Here is a 20,431-nt window from a genome sequence, read left to right on the forward strand (position 1 = left end):
TATTGTACAATAAAGTACTAGAGATGTATTTTCTCTTTTGATTTTCTTAATACTAGGTTTTCTTTAGCTTTACTGTAAGGATATAGTATATAACATACAAAATATATGTAAGTTGACTATTTGTGATATCAGTAAGGTTTCCAGTCAACAGTAGATTATTAGTAAAGTATTGGGGAGTCAGAAGTCATACTCAGGTTGGTACCCTGAACCTTTGCATTGTTCAGGGGTCAACTTGTAATCTTTGCAGGACTGTTAGAAAAACTGAGGTAGTGTATAGAAAATCCCTTTCATTGCCTGGCACATTTTAGCCACTCAGTGGCATTAATTCTTTCTTTAGCCCTAGGCTTTGATTTGTGGGTGGCTATGAATTTAAGTATAATAGAAGAGTATGATAGGTTATGGGGAATTAATTGGTTGAATGTCATTTTCTTTCACTTCAGAGCCTGTTTAAAGTAATTACAGGAGTTTTGGTGAGTGGTATGATCAAAATGAAGTTCAAAGAGGAACACCTAAGTGGTTCAGTTGGTTAAGCATCCAACTCCTGATTTCAGCTCAGGTCATGATCTCAGGCTTGTGGGATGGAGCCCCACATACCATTAGGCTTCACCCTCAGTGGGGTGTCTGCTTGAGATTCCCTCTCTCCCACCCCTCCCCCTCGCTTATGGGTGTGCATGTGCTCTCTTTCTCTCTCTCAGATAAATAAATGGATCTTTAAAAAAAATGAAACTCAGAGGATTATTGTTAGAGGGAAAACAGCTGGTTAAAAGCTTTCTCTTGTAGCCAGGTTATTGTCTTACGAAGTTTTATATGTAAAATAGAACTTAAAAGTAATACATACATACATATAAAATGCAATAAGAAAGAACTCAAAAGTGAGTTATCATCATCTTATAGTTAAGCTGAGCCCCAGAGTAGTTAAATATTAATAAATGTCAGAGTTGGTACTAGACCTCAGTGTTGTTCAAAATGAATATTCTTTCCTCTATGGTAGTTTGAATGAGATAGATAACAGTTACATAGAGGAAGAAATAACAGAAAGATAATGAAATCTGAAAGAGAAAATAATTTAAAATTACCTAGACTACAAGCTTAGAAAACTACAAAGACTGGTAACTGTTGATTGGTTTTTCTTTACTTGCAGTGGTGATCTTCACCTAAAATTGTTTTTTTTCCATGACTTCAGATAGTCTTCCCACTTTGGAGTAGTCCTCCCTTTCAGAGTTTGAAAACAGTGCATGACTAAGTAAAGCTGTTCATCCCTGAGGCCAGCTAGACTTTCTAGGTTCCTGGTAGGCATGGTCCTTGTCCCTAATTTGATTAGAAACTTCTCTTTTGGCAGAGACTACATTCCTTATTGTGATAACCACTTGTGTTTACATATTACATTTCACTTTTTCATGTGCCTTTTACCCTTTTACTTTATCCCTTATATTTATAGAATATTTATTTATGGAAAATGTTTATTGAAGTATTTATAGAAAATGTTATTTTAAACTGTCTGACGTGTTCATGCCTAGCATTTTGCCTCAAATGTCAAGTTTCTTTTGTACGGGATTCTGGAACTTAGTTATTTATACTGTTTCTATCCTTTTCAAGATATAAAGATTCATAGGACTTTTTGGAGTTAGGAGATACTCTGGAAATAATCTAGATCTAGAATAATTTAAGAAAGACCAAATTGTGTTCCTGGTAGGTCAGGGCTCCGTAGAATTGTCTTAGGAGAGAACACAGAGACTCTTTGTTTGTTTTGATATTCTGGGTAAGATATTTGGAATTTGCCACTTAAGAAAAACAAGCTTTGGGCCACCTGGGTGGCTCAGTGGGTTAAGCCTCTGCCTTCTGCTTAGGTCATGATCTCAGGGTCCTGGGATTGAGCCCTGCATCAGGCTCTCTACTCAGCAGGGAGCCTGCTTCCTCCCCTCTCCCTGCCTCTGCCTACTTGTGATCTCTGTCTGGCATATAAATAAATGAAATCTTTTTAAAAAAAGGAAAAACAAGCTTTGAAAATTGCTGATGTAATTTAATGTAGCCCCCTCACTTCACAAATTAATAAGGAAATTATGGGCTAAGGATTGTAAGTAACTAGCCTAATGTATAATCAAGAATTCTTTTTTTTTTAATTTTTACTGTAGTATCGTTGACACAGTATTATATTATTTTCAAGTGTACAATGTAGTGATTCAGCAAATCTGTATATTATTGTTCTGCTCACCACAAATGTAGCTACTTTGCCACTACACAAAGCTATTATAATACCATTGATTATATTCCTTATGCTTTTATCCTTTTTCCCTGCGACTTACTCCATAACTGTAAGCCTATATCTGCCACTCCGTCACCCATTTTGCCCATCCCTTCAGCCCACCCCCATCCCTCTGGCAACATCCATTTGTTCTCTGTATTTATGGGTGTGTTTCCACTTTTCATAAATAATCCAGGATTCTTTTATTTTTAAAATTTGTTTTTTACCAAGTAATATCTATGCCCAGTGTGGGACTCAAACTGACAAGCCCAAGATCAAGAGTCACTCCACCAACTGAGCCAACAAGTCACCCCAATAATCCAGGATTCTTAATGAAGTTCCTGTGTTCTTTCTGTTCTTATCAGGTTACCCTTTTTATATTTTCTTTAAAAATTTGGTCCTTTTTAATGTTTACTATAAACACATTAGTAGCTATGTAATACCTCATTTTTCCTGAATTCTCTCAGTCCTAGGGGAACAAGCCATAGAATAGGAATACAAAGACATTTTAATTTCTTCTGTGTATGAGCTATCTGACTCTGACCATACTATTCAATCTGAGATGCTATTTTTTAACTTAACATGAAACTGCAGGGGCCCTGAATGGCTCAGTCAGTAGTGCATGCGTCTCTTAATCTCGGGGTCATGAGTTCAAGCCCCATGTTGGGTGTAGAGCCTACTTAATTAAAAAAAGAAGAAGAAGAAATGAAACTACGAAAATATTTACCCTTCTTACCTTTCTGCTGCTTCCAGATTCTATCAAATGACACATTATATTCTCTGAGGCTATGAATCTGGAGACCATGAACTATGTATATAATCATCTACCTTTTTTTTTCCCCCATCCCTATCATCTCTTGATGACCAGTCTCCAGTATTCCTTAAGGACTTTGGTTCTTCACTTCAGCATCATTATGGGAGATTAAAGGGAAAAAAGAACAAAACTATATATGTAAATAACCTACTTAACATTGTATTATTTCAAAGTTCTTTGAGCATCTCAGCCACAGTGTACCTTTACTCCTTGTCATTTTAGCAATGAATGGTTCTGAAATCTTAAATTTGATATGCCAGACTTAACAAATCTTTTACTTCTCTAAAGGAGATAGTTACATGGTGATTTTTTTTTTCCACATAAAACATTAGATCATTAGGATACAGCTTCCTCAGATTCCTCCATCACCTGCAAATATTTCTGTATCATCTTCATTGGTTTTAGAGAAAGAGGTCTCTCTCTGTCCTGTGAGAGCCTGTAAGAATTCAGTTTGTGCTCCAGTTTCCATTCTTTCTCATCTCCTAAACCCTTTTCCTTTAGTTACCCCAGCTATCACCTATATATTTTTTTATCTCCTCTTTTCTTCCCACCTCTGATTCTTCTGCATATGTTAACATTCCTCCCATTAAAAAAAAAAAAATTGTTTTGCTTCTTCATAGTTCTGTTGATAGGTCTCTCTTTCATAGTCAAGATCCTTGAAGTTGTAATTTGTGATCACAATCTGTTCTTCCTCTGTCATTCATTAAACATTACACTGAAACTTGTGCCGTAATAGGTCCTGAATAACACACATTACATATAGTGTCATTTAATCCTCCCAACAATCTTGCATGTATAATTATTTTCACTCTTTTGGGGATTACTTGAAGTTCCAAAAGTTAAATAACTTTTCTTGCCCTCACAGCTAGAAAGCACTGATTCTGGGAATCACCACAAGCATCTGACACTAAAGCCAAGTCTTACCTGACACCAGTATGTTCTTTTTAATAGTGGGCTAACTTGTCTCTTTGTTTCCAATATAGATTTTATTAATCACATATCACAATAGTAATGATAAAAGCTGTCAGTTACTGAGTACTGACTATGTACTGAGCTTGTCTTAACTCTTAATTTTCATACCACCCTAGTGTTTGATACCATTATTATATATATTTTACAGATGAGCAAACTGAGGCTCAAAAAAGGTAAGTAAGTAACTTGTCCAAGGTCACAAAACTAGTAAGTAGTGTCAAGCTAATATTTCAACCTATTTGTTGTTCTACAGAAATTAATTGATTATGCAGTACCAGGGAATCTTGATTCTAGAGTCTTTCTTTTTAATTACTATATTGCCTGATCTGACCTGACCTCTACTCCTCTATATTTTAAATCCTTTAGAGGCAGCATATAATTTAAAATTAAAGACCAAATACTTTGCAAGTCTTACGAAGCCCTTCATGACTGTCTCTGCCCATCTTCTCATCTTTATTTTCCAAAGTTTCCCTTCTTAATATTCTAGGCTTTAACTAGATGAAACTATTTCCTATCCCTATGTTATACTTTATGCATGCTTAACTTTGTACATTCTTTCCCATGTGACTACTGTGTTCTCTCCTCCTTTAATTTTGTAATTTATATCTGAAAACCCAATTGAGCAATTCTTAACCTTTTCTGATCTTCCTACTACCTTTCTCTTCGGAAAAATTGGTCAGTTCTCCCTTTTGTATCATTGTGCCAGTTGTATATGCCTCTCTGTTGCCAGTATTTATTTACATTTCCATCTCCCTAACAAAACTGAACTGTTTAAGAACAGGACCATACATTGCTTCTCTTTGTATCTCTGTCACAGTACTGAAGATAGGTATTCATTGAGTATTAACAGGATGAATGAAAATAATTTATGTAAAATATCTTTAAAAAGCAGATTGTTTCAATTTCCTCTTTTTCCCTCATACGTCAACATACCCAGGTGACGCACTCTTATTCGTACAGATTCGTACAAATAGATTTCCAGAATGACACACATTAAAATATGAGGATGAGGGTCATATACAATTGAAAGTATCTTCTTTTTACCTGCTCCCATGCTCCCCCACACAACTGAGTCTGACTTGTTTCCCTGTGTCTTACCTGGTATTGTCCTATAGCACCATATTGGCATTTTAGCTTTTTTCTACCTCTGTGATCTTTAACATATCACACAAAGGCCTACATTTAGTGCTATGAGAAATACAGAACAGCAAGAAATGTTCTTTCCATAAAGTACCCTGTGGTCTGTAGGTTTAAAAAAAAGCAGTTTGAGACAAAATAAAGAACTATTTAATTGTGTTTCAGAAACTTAGGGAAGAATTCTACCCAACATGAGCATTCATCAAAATTTTAAAATACATAAGGATACAACCACCATCAGTAAGCAGCAGTATATAATGGGCTTATTAGTTGTAGAGTATAATATGAAAGTTTAAATTATTTTTAAAAAAGTAATAGAGGAATTTGAAAACATGAGCAAAGAGTGAGTATCAAAAAGACTAGGCAATGTTTTTAAAGAACAAAATGAAATACTAGACATCTGAAATGGGCGTCAGAAATAATTGAGGGAATGGTGGCAATGAAACATGATTGGCATTGGTAAATTGTTGAAGCTGGGTGGGAAGCAGAATGAAATAAAACTTAACAAAAATCAGAACTACAACATTTGCAATTGAAAACTAAGTGGATGGGTTAAATAACAGGGGATTTAGTGGTATGGAAGATGAAGCTAAAAAAGTTGCCCTAGGGCAACACAAAGAGACAAAGAAATGAAAAACATGAAAGAAGAGAGGCTGAGAGATACAAAGAATAGGATGAAAATGACTAATACACTAAATGGAGTTCCAGAATGAGGGAGTGCAGAAAATGGGACAGTGGTCATGTCTGAAGCAATAATAACCTAGGATTTTTCAGAAATGATGACAAACATGAATCCTCAGATTTGAGAACACAAGTCCCTAGAAAGATAAATAAAAAGTTATACACATCTAAAAACTCAAGAGAGGGCGCCTAGGTGGCTCAGTGGGTTAAAGCCTCTGCCTTCGGCTCAGGTCATGATCTCAGGGTCCTGGGATCGAGGCCCGCATCAGGCTCTCTGCTCAGCGGGGAGCCTGCTTTCTCCTCTCTCTCTCTATGCCTGCCTCTCTGCATACTTGTGATCTCTCTCTCTGTGTTTCAAATAAATAAATAAAATCTTTAAAAAAAATAAATAAAAAAAAAAAACTCAAGAGAAAGACATAATGGACTGGAATTATTCAGGAACACCCTTGTGAGGGAGATGGATGTTTAATTTGGTCTTGATGAAAAGCAAATTTGAACTGGTACAAAGGAAAGAGCAGTTTGAAATCTCATATGACAGTACAGGTTTTGGCTGGGAAATAAGATACAGGACTAGACATAGAAACTATGTGTGTAAAGACAGGCAGGAAAGTTTATAATGGGTTTGGGATAATAGGGAGTCTTTGGACCTTTTTATATAGTATGAATTGATATAGATAGCAATATCTATATAAAGTGGTATCTAATAAGCTGTATCTATATAAAATTGTTAAAGCAATAGTTTATATCATAATTGTTTACTTTTCTCTTTCCTTGTGAAGAGAGCAGAGTTACCCACATCTATAGGAGGCATACTTTTCAAGCAAATATCACAATCTCATATTCTCCATTGTCTTAGTCTCAAACTCTCCTCTTTTCCCATCCTTCCCCAAAGATCTAAGGTTTCACTCTTTTTGCCACATTTGGTCCATCTGGAAGATCACCCTTAATGGACTCCTGAACTCAAAAGAGATATGACTGTTTCCTGATGTAGTTGTTTTCTGTTTGCCCTTAGTGGATTTCATTGGCCCCGTTCCCTATGCTGTGCTTTGCCCCTGGAGGCTGATAGCAGTGAACTTGAACCACTAGGCTCTGACTTATAATGAGAGACATTATTAGGAAGCAGGAGGAGAGGGAAGTCAAGGTGTTTGTTTCCCTCCTTGCCTATTTTCACAGCATTGGTTCAACTATGGCTATAGCTCCTATTGAACAGTCCCTTTTCCAAGGTTCTGTTAGTTCTCACTGGATTCTGGTAACTAGTGCCCCTTGCCCGTTGAGGCTAGGGGTGGTAACAGATTTCTGCTATTGCTAGATGTCAGTTGCTTCCCATACTTGTTGGTTCCTTAACCTTAATCACACCTCCATAAATAGCCAATTTTTAAAATTCAAGCTCTTTGGGGTGCCTGGGTGGCTCAGTCGGTTAAGCGTCTGCCTTTGGCTCAGGTCATGATCCCAGTGTCCTGGGATCAAGCCCCACATTGGGCTCTCTGCTCAGTGGGGAGTCTGCTTCTCCCTCTTGCTCTGCCCCTCCCCCTGCTCATGCTCTCTGTCTCTCTGTCAAATAAATAAAGCCTTTTTAAAAATAAATAAAATTTAGACTCTTTGTGCAGTTTCTTTGCTCCTGGGACCCTAACTGGTGTTTCCCAAGCCTATGCTCTCTTCAGAAGCCCACGGAAGGCCATTTAATGGAAGACCAATTAATGTGATATGTGCCATGTTATATGTTTACAAAGTCTTACCTTTCCTTGGCTCTTGAATTTTCCATGTTTTGCTTTTTGCCCCCTCCCCTTTTTTTCTTTTCAGCAGTGCTTCCTAGCTTTCATTTTCTTGTCTTAGAGGTTCCCTTTCTTGATTCACAGTATCCTCAGTGTTCTAGTTTTTATTTTTATTTTTTTTAACAATGTGTGTCCAGGCCAAAAGAAATATCCAGCAATTTCATTTATTAAGAAGTACTTACTAAAAAGCTTCTGTGCAGAGAAGGAAACAGGAACAAAATGAGAAAGCATCCTACAGAATGGGAGAAAGTATTTGTGAATCCTAGATCAGAAAATGGGTTAACATTCAAAATATATAAAAATGTCCTAAACCTCAATACCAAAAATAACCTGATTAAAAAATGGACAGAAACTGAATAGACATTTTTATAAAGAAGACATTCACATAGTCAACAGGTAACATGTAACGGTGCTCAACATCACTAACCATCAAGGAGATGGCCAGTCAAAACCATAATGAGATACAACCTCATACCTGTTAGAACAGCTGTCATCAAGAAGACAAGAGATAACAAGTGTAGACAAGGATGTAGAGAAAAAGAAACCTTTGTGCACTGTTGATGGGAATGTAAATTGGTACAGCCACTATGAAAAATAGTATGAAGGTTCCTCGAAAAATTAAAAATAGAACTACTATATGATTCATTAGTCCCACTCCTGAGTATATATTCAAAAGAAATGAAAACGATATCGAAGAGCTATCTGCACTTCCATGTTCATCGCAGCATTATTCACAATGGCCAAGTTACAGAAACAACGTGTCTGTCAATGGATGAATGGGTAAAGAAGATGAGACGTGAGATCTATGTGGAACATTAGTCAACCATGAGAAGGAGGAAATCCTGCTATTTGCAACAACATGGATGACCTTGAGGACATAATACTAAGTGAAATAAGCCAAAGACAAATGCTGCATGGTATCGTTTATATGTGGAATCTTGAAAAAATAAAAATAAAAAAAGCCGAACATCGGGAATGAGGTAGAGAAGTGGATGCCAGGAACTAGGGGGTGGGGAAAATATAGAGAGGTTGGTAAAAAGAAAAAGTGCAAATTTTAATTATAAAATGAATAAGGTCTGAGCATCCAGTGTATAACATGGTAACTATAGTTAAAATAACACTGTAAATGAAATTTTTTCATTTAAATTCAGTTAGCTAATGTAAATGAAATTTACTGAGAGTAGAACTTAAATGTTCTCAAATATAAAATATGTGGAATGATGGATGTGTTAATTAACTAGATGGGAAGAATCTTCAGTGTATACATACAAAATATCTTGATATACACCTTTTTTTATGACTTTTTATTTATTTGACTAGAGAGAGAGACAGCAGGGGAGGGAGGACAGCAGGGGGAGTGGGAGAGGGAGAAGCAGATTTCCAGGTGAGCAGGGAGCCTGGTGCAGGGCTCCATCCCAGGACCCTGGGATCACAACCTAAGCTAAAGACAGACACTTAATGACTGAGCCATCCAGGTGCCCCTTGATAAACACTTTAATGTACACAATTTCACTTAAAAAGTAGTTACTTTAAAAGTATTTAGTACTGGGGTGCCTTGGTGGCTCATTGGGTTAAGCCGCATGGGGCTCTCTGCTCAGCAGGGAGCCTGCTCCCCTTCTCTCTCTGCCTGCCTCTCTGGTTACTTGTGATCTCTGTCAAATAAATAAATAAAATCTTTAAAAAATTAATATTTATGTTTTAAGAAACTAGTACTTTTGAGTGAAACATCTGAGAGGAAAAAATAATTTTATTTCATTTTTATGTAACCAGTTACTTACTAATGGAGTCTGCCTGTTGTATACTATATAATTTCTCAAAGCATGGAATTAGAATGAATACAGTATCCCTGTCTCCTCTTACACATTTATTTTTCATGTGGAAAAATCAGTTTTTGAGATCTAGTTTAGCAAAGATAAGATGTCATCAGAAAGATTGTGGTACATTCTGATGCTCAAACTGAACTTAACGTGAGCTAGTATTTCTTATGGTGTCCCATAGGTGTCACTGTGTTTCTTTTGTAAACTTCAGATATCCTCCATTGCCCCAAGAGTTCCTCCCAGTTTGGGAACTGTGTGCTGGGTTTTTTTTAATTGCAGCACATTTTTTTAAGCTGTTCTTCCTTCCTTCCTCTCCTTATAGGGCTGATTCAACATCTCTTTTTCTGTTTACTTTCAGGCCTTATAGACTTCAGACAAATCATTCAGATGCCTTAGATCTACAGCAGAGTTATTTCTTTGATTCTAGGTTCAAACTCATAAAAAGACCAAATGAAGCACAGGTTGGGACAGTTTGCCAGAACTGCCCAGGAGTAGCTCAGATCATACTGCTCTGCTGTTTTGGTGATGATTTGACTCCATCTAGAATTTTGTTGGTCTTAGAGTTTGACATTACCTAGAAAGATGTCCTTGCTTTCTAGGACCGGCCTACTTCATTTGGAAAATTGCCAGCAAATAAGCAGTCACACTTAGAGTTTAAATTCAGTAAACATTAGTGAGCTCTCTTTATGTAAAAGGTATTTTCCTTATTAGGTGCTCTATTCCTGGTTTACCTATCCAAATACACACAGGATGTTAGAGATTGAAGTATGTTTAGAGTTCCATGAAACAGTGTTGTAAGTATCAACATAAAAGATACTAATCTGCTCTAGATCACAGTCATCCTTCCCCCTTAAATTATAGAGAATCATATTCACAAGGAACAAGGCAAAGTCACAAAACGTGAAGAGCTTTATACCTAAAACCTCAGTGTAGAATTCCAAGAAAGCTAGCCTTCCATCTCAAAGCTTAGATCTTTCTAACACACTTCAGTTTAAAACACAGAACGAAGTGAAAGCAGAAAGAGAAATGAGTTAATGTATGTTATCAGATTGGCTAGAATAAATACAAATGTAGTGATTGGACCTCTTCTCATCCAGAGAAAGATATAATCTTAACCATGTGTAAACTGTTAGCAGTGTGAAAGTATAAGAACTTTTAACAAATACTAATTCCATCGCCAGCATCTATACCTCTGCATCTATCAGCCCGATCTATCACAGGTCTTCCTCCCTGCCACCAGGAATAAGAAAGGAGAAAGTACGCCTCTCCTAGTCTGAAACCGTGTAGTGTAAATTACCAGTCTCTGGTTAATTTATTCACCTAGTTTGTTTCCCAGAATAACTTCCCAAAATACTTAAACTTTTAACTTGAGTAGATGCCATTTGCCTGATCTTAAAAGAATTACACTTCTTCTTTGATGACAAGCATTCTCTCTCATAGTAATTATATTTCATAGAGAAAGAGGAGGTGGCCCTGGGTTCACATACTGCCATAGATGCCTTTTTCTGATTAGTTATGAGACCTTCTGGTGCATTGTGTTTTTACCTTTTTTTTATTTTATGTTGTTTTTTTGTCTTCATTTGCATCAACTCATTGTATAATTTTAAAGTGAAAATGTTTGTTACTATTTATGCCAGAAGTTTATGTAATAAGCATAAGTTCATAAATTGAAAGTTCTTACAGGAAAGAAATAACTTACTACTTACTTGAGCCTAAGGAGGGGGGAAATGTTTAGCTCTTGTGAATGGTCTGCAAAATCCTGAGAAACAAAGTAATGGAGAAGTCTGGTGCTTTCTAATTAAAATATATGTAGTTTATAACATATATGTAGAGGTCAGTTTATGGCTTGACCCCCTATTTATAAACTGTGTTCTAACTGATTGTTAAAACCTTAAATATGTTTTTCCACATAAGCATTATTTTTAATGATTACAGAGTATTCTCTTATATGGATGTGGTATAATATACTTGTCCCTAGTTTCTGGACATTCAGGCTGTTGCTGCTTTGATGCCTTATGTGGGAGGGAGAAGAGTTGTAATAAATGAACATCATTTTGTGTAAAACTTAGTCTGAATCTCCCTTCCTACCTGCATCTGCCCTTGCTATCACTAGTCCTATTACCCGGTAGTATTCTTTTGAAGATTAAGTGATCTAATACTTTGAAAGTGCTTAGTACAGTGTGTGGCACTCTGTAAGTGCAGAATAAATGCTGTCTGCAGACCTTTCCCTAACTCAGCATTGGGATAAGGTAATGAGACAGTTTGAAATGGGTTCTTTGTGGAGAGCACTGAGGTCTTTCAGTAATAGCACAGTAAGTGATCCCAGGACTGAAGCTGTAACATGGGGAGGAGTTTCTGTGGTCATTCTTCTGTATTGGTTGTTCCAGTTGTGTATTCTTTGTTTAAAAAAAAAAAAAAAAAAAGGAATATCTTAGCTGGAGACTGGTAGGGTATAAATTTCTTCCTTGTTAAAATATGTAAGTTTGTTAATATATAATAGAGAAACATTACAAAGCACTCTTAATAGTGTGACTTTTGTGTGTGTTACCTTTGTTTATTTGTATTTTATATTTTTTATGATCTTTTATTCAAGTGTGTGTCCAATGATGTCTTCTCTGTTTTATTTATTTTTTTAATTATCCTAGTCACGTGAACTGGAAATTTCAGTTTATTGGCGTGATTGGAGATCTCTGTGTGCTGTAAAATTTCTGAGGTTAGAAGATTTTTTAGACAACCAACGGCATGGCATGTGTCTCTATTTGGAACCACAGGGTACTTTATTTGCAGAGGTAATAAATGTGTTTTATTAAATGTGTATCACTATCATTGAAATTATGTATGTAGGCAGCATGATGTAAAAATGGAAAGAGTATTAGGCTGAATGGCAGACAATTTAAATTCTTCACTCAACTCCACTACTGCATAGGTGTATTACCTTGAGACAAATCATTTATCCTCTCTAGGTCTACTTTCTCACCTAGAAAATAAGAAGTTGGGCTTAAAATATATCTAAGGTTCTCTTAAGTTTTCAAAAGTTAGAAGTTTGATCAATTTCATGAACCATAAATCCAAAGCTATACTCATGTCAACTTGAATTTTCTTCACTGCAGGTTACCTTTTTTAATCCAGTTATTGAAAGAAGACCCAAACTCCAAAGACAAAAGAAAATTTTTTCAAAACAACAAGGTAGTTACTAAGGAATCAAATATGTCTTTTGGTGTATTCTGATGCATAGATGATCTACATGTAAAAGTAATACCCATCTTTGTTTTTTGTTTTCCATTCATTTCTAACTTTTTTTTATTAAGGAACATTTCAAACATATTCATGAGTAGAGAGACTGGTACTATGTACCCTCACTCAGCCTCAACAACAGTCAACTCATGGCTAATTTTGTTTCATTTATATCCCATCCACATACTACTTCAGATTATATGAATCAAAGGTAGACACCATATTGATTCATCCATAAATATTATAGTTACTTGCTCTAAAAGTTCATTCTTTTTTTTTTTAAGAGAATTCTTTTTTAAACCTTAGCCACATATCATTGCTAGACTTGAACAAATAGTGCCTACCTATTTATTTTTAAAACTATTTTCACTATTTTACACTAGCCTTTAATAACAAATAGTTAAGAACTATTTTTGAAGTAACAAATTTTGTTTGTTCTTCATAAATTATAAACCAGTGAATATGAATTTTTAAATTATAGCTTTTGCTAATATATTAAAAAATTACTTATTCTGTTTTCTTTATTCACAATATCCACAGGCAAAACATTTCTCAGAGCTCCTCAGATGAATATTAATATTGCCACATGGGGAAGGCTAGTGAGAAGAGCTATTCCTACAGTAAATCACTCTGGCACCTTCAGCCCTCAAGCTCCTGTGCCTGCTACAGTGCCAGTAGTTGATGTACGCATCCCTGAACTAGCACCTCCAGCTAGGTATGTGTCTAATATTTTTAAGCATCACTTTTATGAAATAGTTATTGTAACATTCATACATACTGCTTACAGTGGATCTATTAAAAGTCTGTTTTTTTCCAAATGGTATATTGAACTTAGTGTTCTGCTTACTTTAAAATAATAAAAAAATAAGATTGTTTGCTTTAATTTTAAAGCTATTATACTTTTGATTACTGTTTTTGGTGAATTACTTTATCTTCTATAAGTGATTCTACAGTAACCAAATTGGACTTTGATCTTGAACCTGAACCTCCTCCGGCCCCACCACGTGATTCTTCTCTTGGAGAAATAGATGAATCTGCTAAATTAAGAGATTCGGATACACCAGGACAGGCAAGGCATTTTAAACCTTGTATAATTCCTTTTCACCAAATGAATTACCAATAAAAGCATCATAGTGAGGTGTACATTTCAATTAATTTAAATTGCCTAGGTGAACTGTGTTTTTATGTTTCTTGTGAGTGAAACATAAAACCTCTGAAAGCTCATGGGCCAGTACAGATGGAATAGGCTGCTGAAGGTAAAAGGAGCATATGAGCATGGTTGATATTAGATGATATATTGCTTCAAACACTCTTCACCTCCTAACTTGGTTAACGTGATTTCTGAATATACATTGAAGATGATGATAATGTGTTCATTTTTCAAATTTTTTAAGTAAATGTAATATAGAATTAATAACTGTAAGAATGTCCATTTTCTGAATTTTACTTTTCTTGCTAATATTTCTCTTGACTTTTGAACTTTTAAACTTTATCTTTACCAAATAAGTTGTTTCTCAGTGTTTCTATTATTTAATGACGATTTAATATTTTATAGGGTTCAGAAACTGTCTTTGATATTGAGAATGACAGAAATAGTATACTTCCAAAATCTCCATCTGAATATGAACCTGATATTCCTCAACCAAGCCTAGGATACAGTGGTTTTCGAGAACTTGAGGATAGAAGGTAAAGAATATATGCACAGCTTTGCTACTACATGTTTGGACCCATACTTTTGCCTTATTTTTAATTGACATACTGTTTTCAGATCCCAACAGATGTTTCAGTTTAATCTACAAGACTTCAGATGTTGTGCTGTCTTGGGTAGAGGACATTTTGGAAAGGTAATCTTTCAAGTTTTCTTGGAATGACTATGAAAACAATAACTCAAATAGAAAATACTTACTTTAATCTCATTTCAGGTGCTTTTGGCTGAATATAAACACACAAACGAGATGTTTGCTATAAAAGCCTTAAAGAAAGGAGACATTGTGGCTCGAGATGAAGTAGACAGGTTAGTGTTTTTTTTTTTTTTAATGAAATTGTTCATTTTTCTGAAGTTTTAACTTAAGAGCATGAAAATTGATGTATATATTGCAACAGCAAAACCTTTCATTTCCATTATATATGAAGAAATTAAATTAATGTATCTATACTTGATTAGGGTAGGCATTAATTACTGTTTTTCTTTCCACCCAGCTTCTCCTTATGACAGTTTACTGGTTAATGGGTACCAAAGAAAGGTGATGAAATGTTTAAATAATTCTGTTAAGTTTTTTATACTTGGAGATGGTAAAGTGTTTATATGGAACAGAAACTGTTACTCATCTATGGTCAGATGACACTATTTCCCATTTCATATTACAGAAGTAACAGAATGTCAGTCATAGGTAATCTGCACTTAACCCAGTGGTTAATATATTCTGCTTTTTATTTTTTTTAAAGATTTTATTTATTTATTTGACAGAGAGAGATCACAAATAGACAGGCAGGCAGAGAGAGAGAGAGAGAGAGAGGGAAGCAGGCTCCCTGCTGAGCAGAGAGCCCGACGCGGGACTCGATTCCAGGACCCCGAGATCATGACCTGAGCCGAAGGCAGCGGCTTAACCCACTGAGCCACCCAGGCGCCCTATATTCTGCTTTTTAAAATGTACCTATGTCTATAGGACACCTGGGTGGCTCAGTGGTTTAAGCCTCTGACTTCAGCTCAGTTCATGGTCTCAGGGTCCTGGGATTGAGCCCCACATCAGCTCAGTTCATGGTCTCAGGGTCCTGGGATTGAGCCCCACACCCGGCTCTCTGCTTAGGAGGGAGCCTGCTTCCCCCTCTCCCTCTGCCTGCCTCTCTTCCTACTTGTGATCTGTCTCTTTCTGTCAAATAAATAAATAAAATCTTTTAAAAAAAAAATGTACCTATATCTATATTTTTGCTTTCATTTTTCTTAAAATTTTTTTTTTAACCAGAGCATCTTTTTTTTTCTTTAATTAAAGATTTTTATTTGTTTATTTGACACAGAGAGAACACAAGCAGTGGGAGCGGCAGAACGAGGGAGAGGCAGAAGCAAGCTCCCTTTGGAGCAGGGAGCCCGACTTGGGGCTCTATTACAGAACCCTGAGACCATGGCCTGAGCCAAAGGCAGGCGCTTAACCAACTGAGCCACCTAGGCACCCCTAACCAGAGCATCTTACCTCTCTGGGTTTAATAAATGTAAATTGATATGGATACATCCTTATATACAGTTTTTAAAATGCAAGGGCTTGGGGGACAATATTATAATTGGTCAGAGACTGCTTTAAAAAGACTGTCCTAATAGGATGATTAAAAAAAAATCATTGCATAACAAATGGCTTATTTATTACAGAGAGAGACTTTCACTTGGTATTTATAAGCAATATTTGTCTTAAACCACTTGGAAACATAAGTTGATATAATAGAAGGCATCCCTGTATATGAAGAGAGCCTAGGACTATGAGTGAAAAGACTGGCTTCTCTGTTCCTGGTTGTTTCTTCTTAATTAATGATTTGACCCCAGGGAAATTCACTGAACATCTCTGAACCTCAGTTAACCCGCATATTTGTAAAACATGTTTACTGGTAATGCTTGCCTTAGTGAATTGTATTAAGTGCTACACACACACACACACACACACACACTGCTATTTCTGATGTTTTTCCCCATCTTATAGGAAGTTCTTTCTTTCTTTTTATGATTTATTTATTTATTTGAGAGATTGAGAGCGTGTGCACTCAGGCTGGGAAGGGGTAGAGGGAGAGAAATTCAGGCAGACTCCAAGCTGTGTGCTGAGCCCCACAAGGAGCCCATCACAGGGCTCAATCTGACAACCCTGAGATCATGACCTGAACTGAAATCAAGAGTCAGTCATTCAGCCGACTGTGCCACCCAGGCACTCTGGGAAGTTCTTAGAATTAGGATAGCTCTTGAAAATGAAGCTTTCCTTGGGACGCCTAGGTGGCTCAGTCTCTGCTTTCGGCTCACGTCATGATCCCAGGGTCTTGGGATCGAGCCCCGTATCCGGCTCTCTGCTTGGCTGGGAGCCTGCTTCTCTTCCTCTCTCTGCCTACTTGTGATCTCTGTCAAATAAATAAATAAAATTCAAAAAAAAAGAAAAGAAAATGAAGTTTTCCTTTATGTAAGAAAAAAAATTTCTTTTGGATTTGCCTATTTATCTTTTACCTGTTTTCCATATCCCTCAATTACATCAAAATAAACTCTTTCTTGATATGTGAAACTATTCAGAGAGGATTTTGCTGAATATTTATACACTATGCTGTGCACCATAGGATATATTTATAACTGTGTTTTTATTTTACTGAAGTAGTTGGTTAAAGCAAACCTTTAATCACACTGTCAATCTTTTTATAACTGCCGTAATACTAGGGTCAACTATTTTTCTTTTATGGAAGAATATTTGCTTTATTCCAGATCTGTGAATGGTAAATTCATTTTTTTCCCAAAAGTAATAGTAAACCGGTACTACCTCTGATAATCTTGGTGGTTTATATAGCTTCTTGCTACCTTGTTACTACTGTGAGCCAAGTCTTAATAGAAGAACACTTTCTAATTAAATCTAGACAGAATAACATTAATATTACCGTTAGTGAAGGATGTCCAGATCAGAGGATGCAGTTTTAGCCAGAGCCTAAGCTATTACCCCTACTGAAAATTAATCCAGTCTTGGTGAAAAGTTAATGAGTGATCCTTACTAACTTCAGTTATTAATCCACATATTCGATAACATGGAAGTAAAATAATCTTCAGTAGAACTGGTACAGAAACAGAGAAATAGTAAATCTGGATTGAGAAATAAAACTCACTGTTAGAAGGAATTTGAGGAACACAGCAAAAAGGAGCAATTAAAGCAAAGCAAGGAAAGAATAGAAAATCAAAAAATGGATGAACATATTTTGAAAAGTAATACATATTTGTAACTTGCAATTCCAAATAGTAAACAACTCAAACTAATAAGGAAGCAGATTGTTTTATATTCACTTTCTAGTTCATCCTTTTAATAGATTCATAGAATTCAATGTTGTTGCATATTACTGTTTTTTTTTTAATAGATGTTTCCAAAATACTTAATGACCGTTTTCCTTTCTAAGTTTTCTTTCTCTAGTCTGGATTTTATCATTTTACTTAGAAAACTGCCTTTTTTTTTTTTTTTTTTTTAGTAGATCATAGAAAATTCCAAATCAGCCTCCTTTTAAAATGAAAATTATGGAGTAACTCTAAAATAATGTGATTCATTTACAAAGATTGCATTCTCCACCTGCCATTAATAGATAATTCTGTCCCATCTATGCCCAGTCCTGAGTAAGAATTTTTATGTCCCTGTAGTGCCGCCTCGTTCTTTTCTTACCAGTTCATATTTCAAGACAGCAGAATATTACTGGAATTATATTGGTTGGAAGTATATTTTTGTAGTCATAGAACAAAAGCACAGCTAATCAGATATTATAAATATATACTGGGGCACCTGGATGGCTCAGTCAGTTAAGTGTGTGAGTTTGGCTCAGGTCATGATCTCAGGGTCCTGGGATTGATTCTCCTGAGTCAGGCTCCATGCTTAGCAGGGAGTCTGCTTCTCCCTCTCTCCTTGCCTCTCCTCTCACTCATGTTCTGTCTTTCTCAAATAAGTAAATAAAATCTTCACAAATCAATCAACCAACATATAAAAATTTTATAATTAAATATACATTTATTTATATTTAAAATCTATAAATGCATGTAAAATATACATGAATATCATTCAATCCTAAGTCTGTAGTCTTATTAACAATGTTATTTTCCACTGAACAAAATAACTATTTATACAAGCTTCTAAGTTTCTAGAATGTCTCATAATGTACTAAACTCTGAAGAAAGTGTACAAAGATGTTAAGATGGAATTAGTCACTTAGGGGAATAAAACATAAGTACATTAGTTATGTAAATAAAATAGACCAGGTATGTTTGAATTTAAAATAAACACTACAGACAGTAGCAGCTCAAAGGGGAACATCATGGTGTGCAGATGGATTTAGGTAAGGTCTTGTAAGAAAGATTGGATTTTTTTGTGCTATTCTTTGGCAGATGGAAGATGCTTGGAAATATGGAGAGAAGTGAGGGAAATGTTCTGGACAGAATGAATAAAATTTGAAGTTTTTAATAAGGTTGGATTGTCCCATGAATTTTTAAGGGGAATATACAATTTTGGTAAGGTTGGGAAAATTTAGATGCTAACAGTGTAGCTTTTTGATGTGCTGTAAAAATGCCTGAAATTATTGTGACAATTTTGGTCTACGAAGAGCCTGCCTCCTTTACCTAAGAGTCTGAGACATCTATCGAGTCCTCCTAAGTATTCCTAGTCCTCATCAAAGCATTCCTGTGAATGACGTTAAAGCCATTTTAAGAGGCATTCTGATGAGTGAGTCTCAATCTTTTACATCATTTACATGTTTAACACAAGTCTAACCTAATACCCATCCATGAGAATTAGTGATTCACCCATTTGTAAATTAGTAATTTACCCATAAATAAAACCATATAGACAATGAAGAGACAGTGTTGTTGCCTGCTTGAGCCCAAACATCTTATTTTGTTTTTATTTTGTTTGAATATTTTATCTATAGTACCCAAAATTTAGATAGATTTCATGAATCTATTGTTTTAGAACCCATCTTATCAGTCTTACCCAACTGGACATTATTTTCTGATATATTTATGTGGTGATAAAAATCAGAGCTATTAACTTTCTTAAAGTCTTCTTTGGAATTTATTTCTAATAATCACTTACTTTGTAATAACGCTTAGAAACCTTGCCAAATATGTGTAGACATAACCCCTAATTGTTTTAAAACAATTACAGTGGGACTTTCTGTTTTTAGTATTTTTAAAATTATAAACAGATTGTGTGAAATCAGAGAGAGGGTAAGAGTTTGTCTAGAATGTGACCTTATTAAGTGGAGTCTAAACACTATTCCATAATAGCTGCATTTACTCTCAGTATTTAAAAGTGAGCAGATGTTTAAGTTCGTAATCCAGAAGGCAACTATATTAACATAACATTAAAAATGTTATGCTCCTTCTACACAACAGGTATTTTTTTTAATTTTTTAAATTTAAATGCAGTTAATTAACATGTAATGTATTCTTGGTTTCAGAGGTAAAGGTCAGTGATTCATCAGTCTTAAATAATACCCAGTATTATATAAGTGCCCTCCTTAATGTATATCACCCAGTTACTCGATCCCCCCACCTCCCTCACCTCCATCAACCTTCAGTTTGTTTCCTGTGAAGGGGGGTCTCTTATGGTTTGTCTCCTACCCTCTCTAGTTTTGTCTTGCTCTTAAATGTTTTCAAAATTCTACTCAAAATTTTTTTGAGTCATAGCAGTATAGCCCAGATACCGAAATAAATATTTTATCTTTAAAATTACCTTTTTAAAAAAAATATAACTTCTTCTTAAAACAACCAAAGGAAAGAAGAATGGATCTACCTCCCTCTAACATTAGCTTTTTTTGGCATTTTGAAATTAGCAATAACAAAAATCTAAGCAATTTTTTAATTTTAAAAACAAAGACATTGTTAATTCTTTTAAACAAACAATGTCAACAAAGTGCCTATTTTATATTAAAGACATCTAATTGATCGTAAAATGTATATTAATATCTTTATTTTCATCAGGTGCTTAAAATATGTTAATTCAACTTGCAGTTGAATAATATTTGATGGGCGCCTGGGTAGCTCAGTTGGTTAAGCAAC

At 35.4% G+C, this 20,431-nt stretch overlaps 1 protein-coding gene across 3 annotated transcripts in view; it reads left to right on the top strand.

Annotated features, from left to right (window-relative positions):
• Positions 1 to 20,431, top strand: part of PKN2 (protein kinase N2) — a 128,998-nt gene that overhangs the window by 88,824 nt on the left and 19,743 nt on the right. For all 3 annotated transcript variants that reach the window (XR_004383790.1, XM_032867057.1, XM_032867059.1), the window contains 7 exons: positions 12,081 to 12,224; positions 12,546 to 12,621; positions 13,210 to 13,384; positions 13,612 to 13,738; positions 14,225 to 14,355; positions 14,438 to 14,513; positions 14,592 to 14,683. Coding sequence is in view for 2 of the 3 variants with exons in the window: in XM_032867057.1 (XP_032722948.1) it covers positions 12,081 to 12,224; positions 12,546 to 12,621; positions 13,210 to 13,384; positions 13,612 to 13,738; positions 14,225 to 14,355; positions 14,438 to 14,513; positions 14,592 to 14,683 (821 nt within the window). In the remaining variant the exon portion in view is untranslated. The remainder of the gene's footprint in view (positions 1 to 12,080; positions 12,225 to 12,545; positions 12,622 to 13,209; positions 13,385 to 13,611; positions 13,739 to 14,224; positions 14,356 to 14,437; positions 14,514 to 14,591; positions 14,684 to 20,431) is intronic.

The sequence above is a fragment of the Lontra canadensis genome, unplaced genomic scaffold (assembly GCF_010015895.1).
Source record: "Lontra canadensis isolate GAN:19392208 unplaced genomic scaffold, GSC_riverotter_1.0 scaffold33, whole genome shotgun sequence".
NCBI lineage: Eukaryota > Metazoa > Chordata > Mammalia > Carnivora > Mustelidae > Lontra > Lontra canadensis.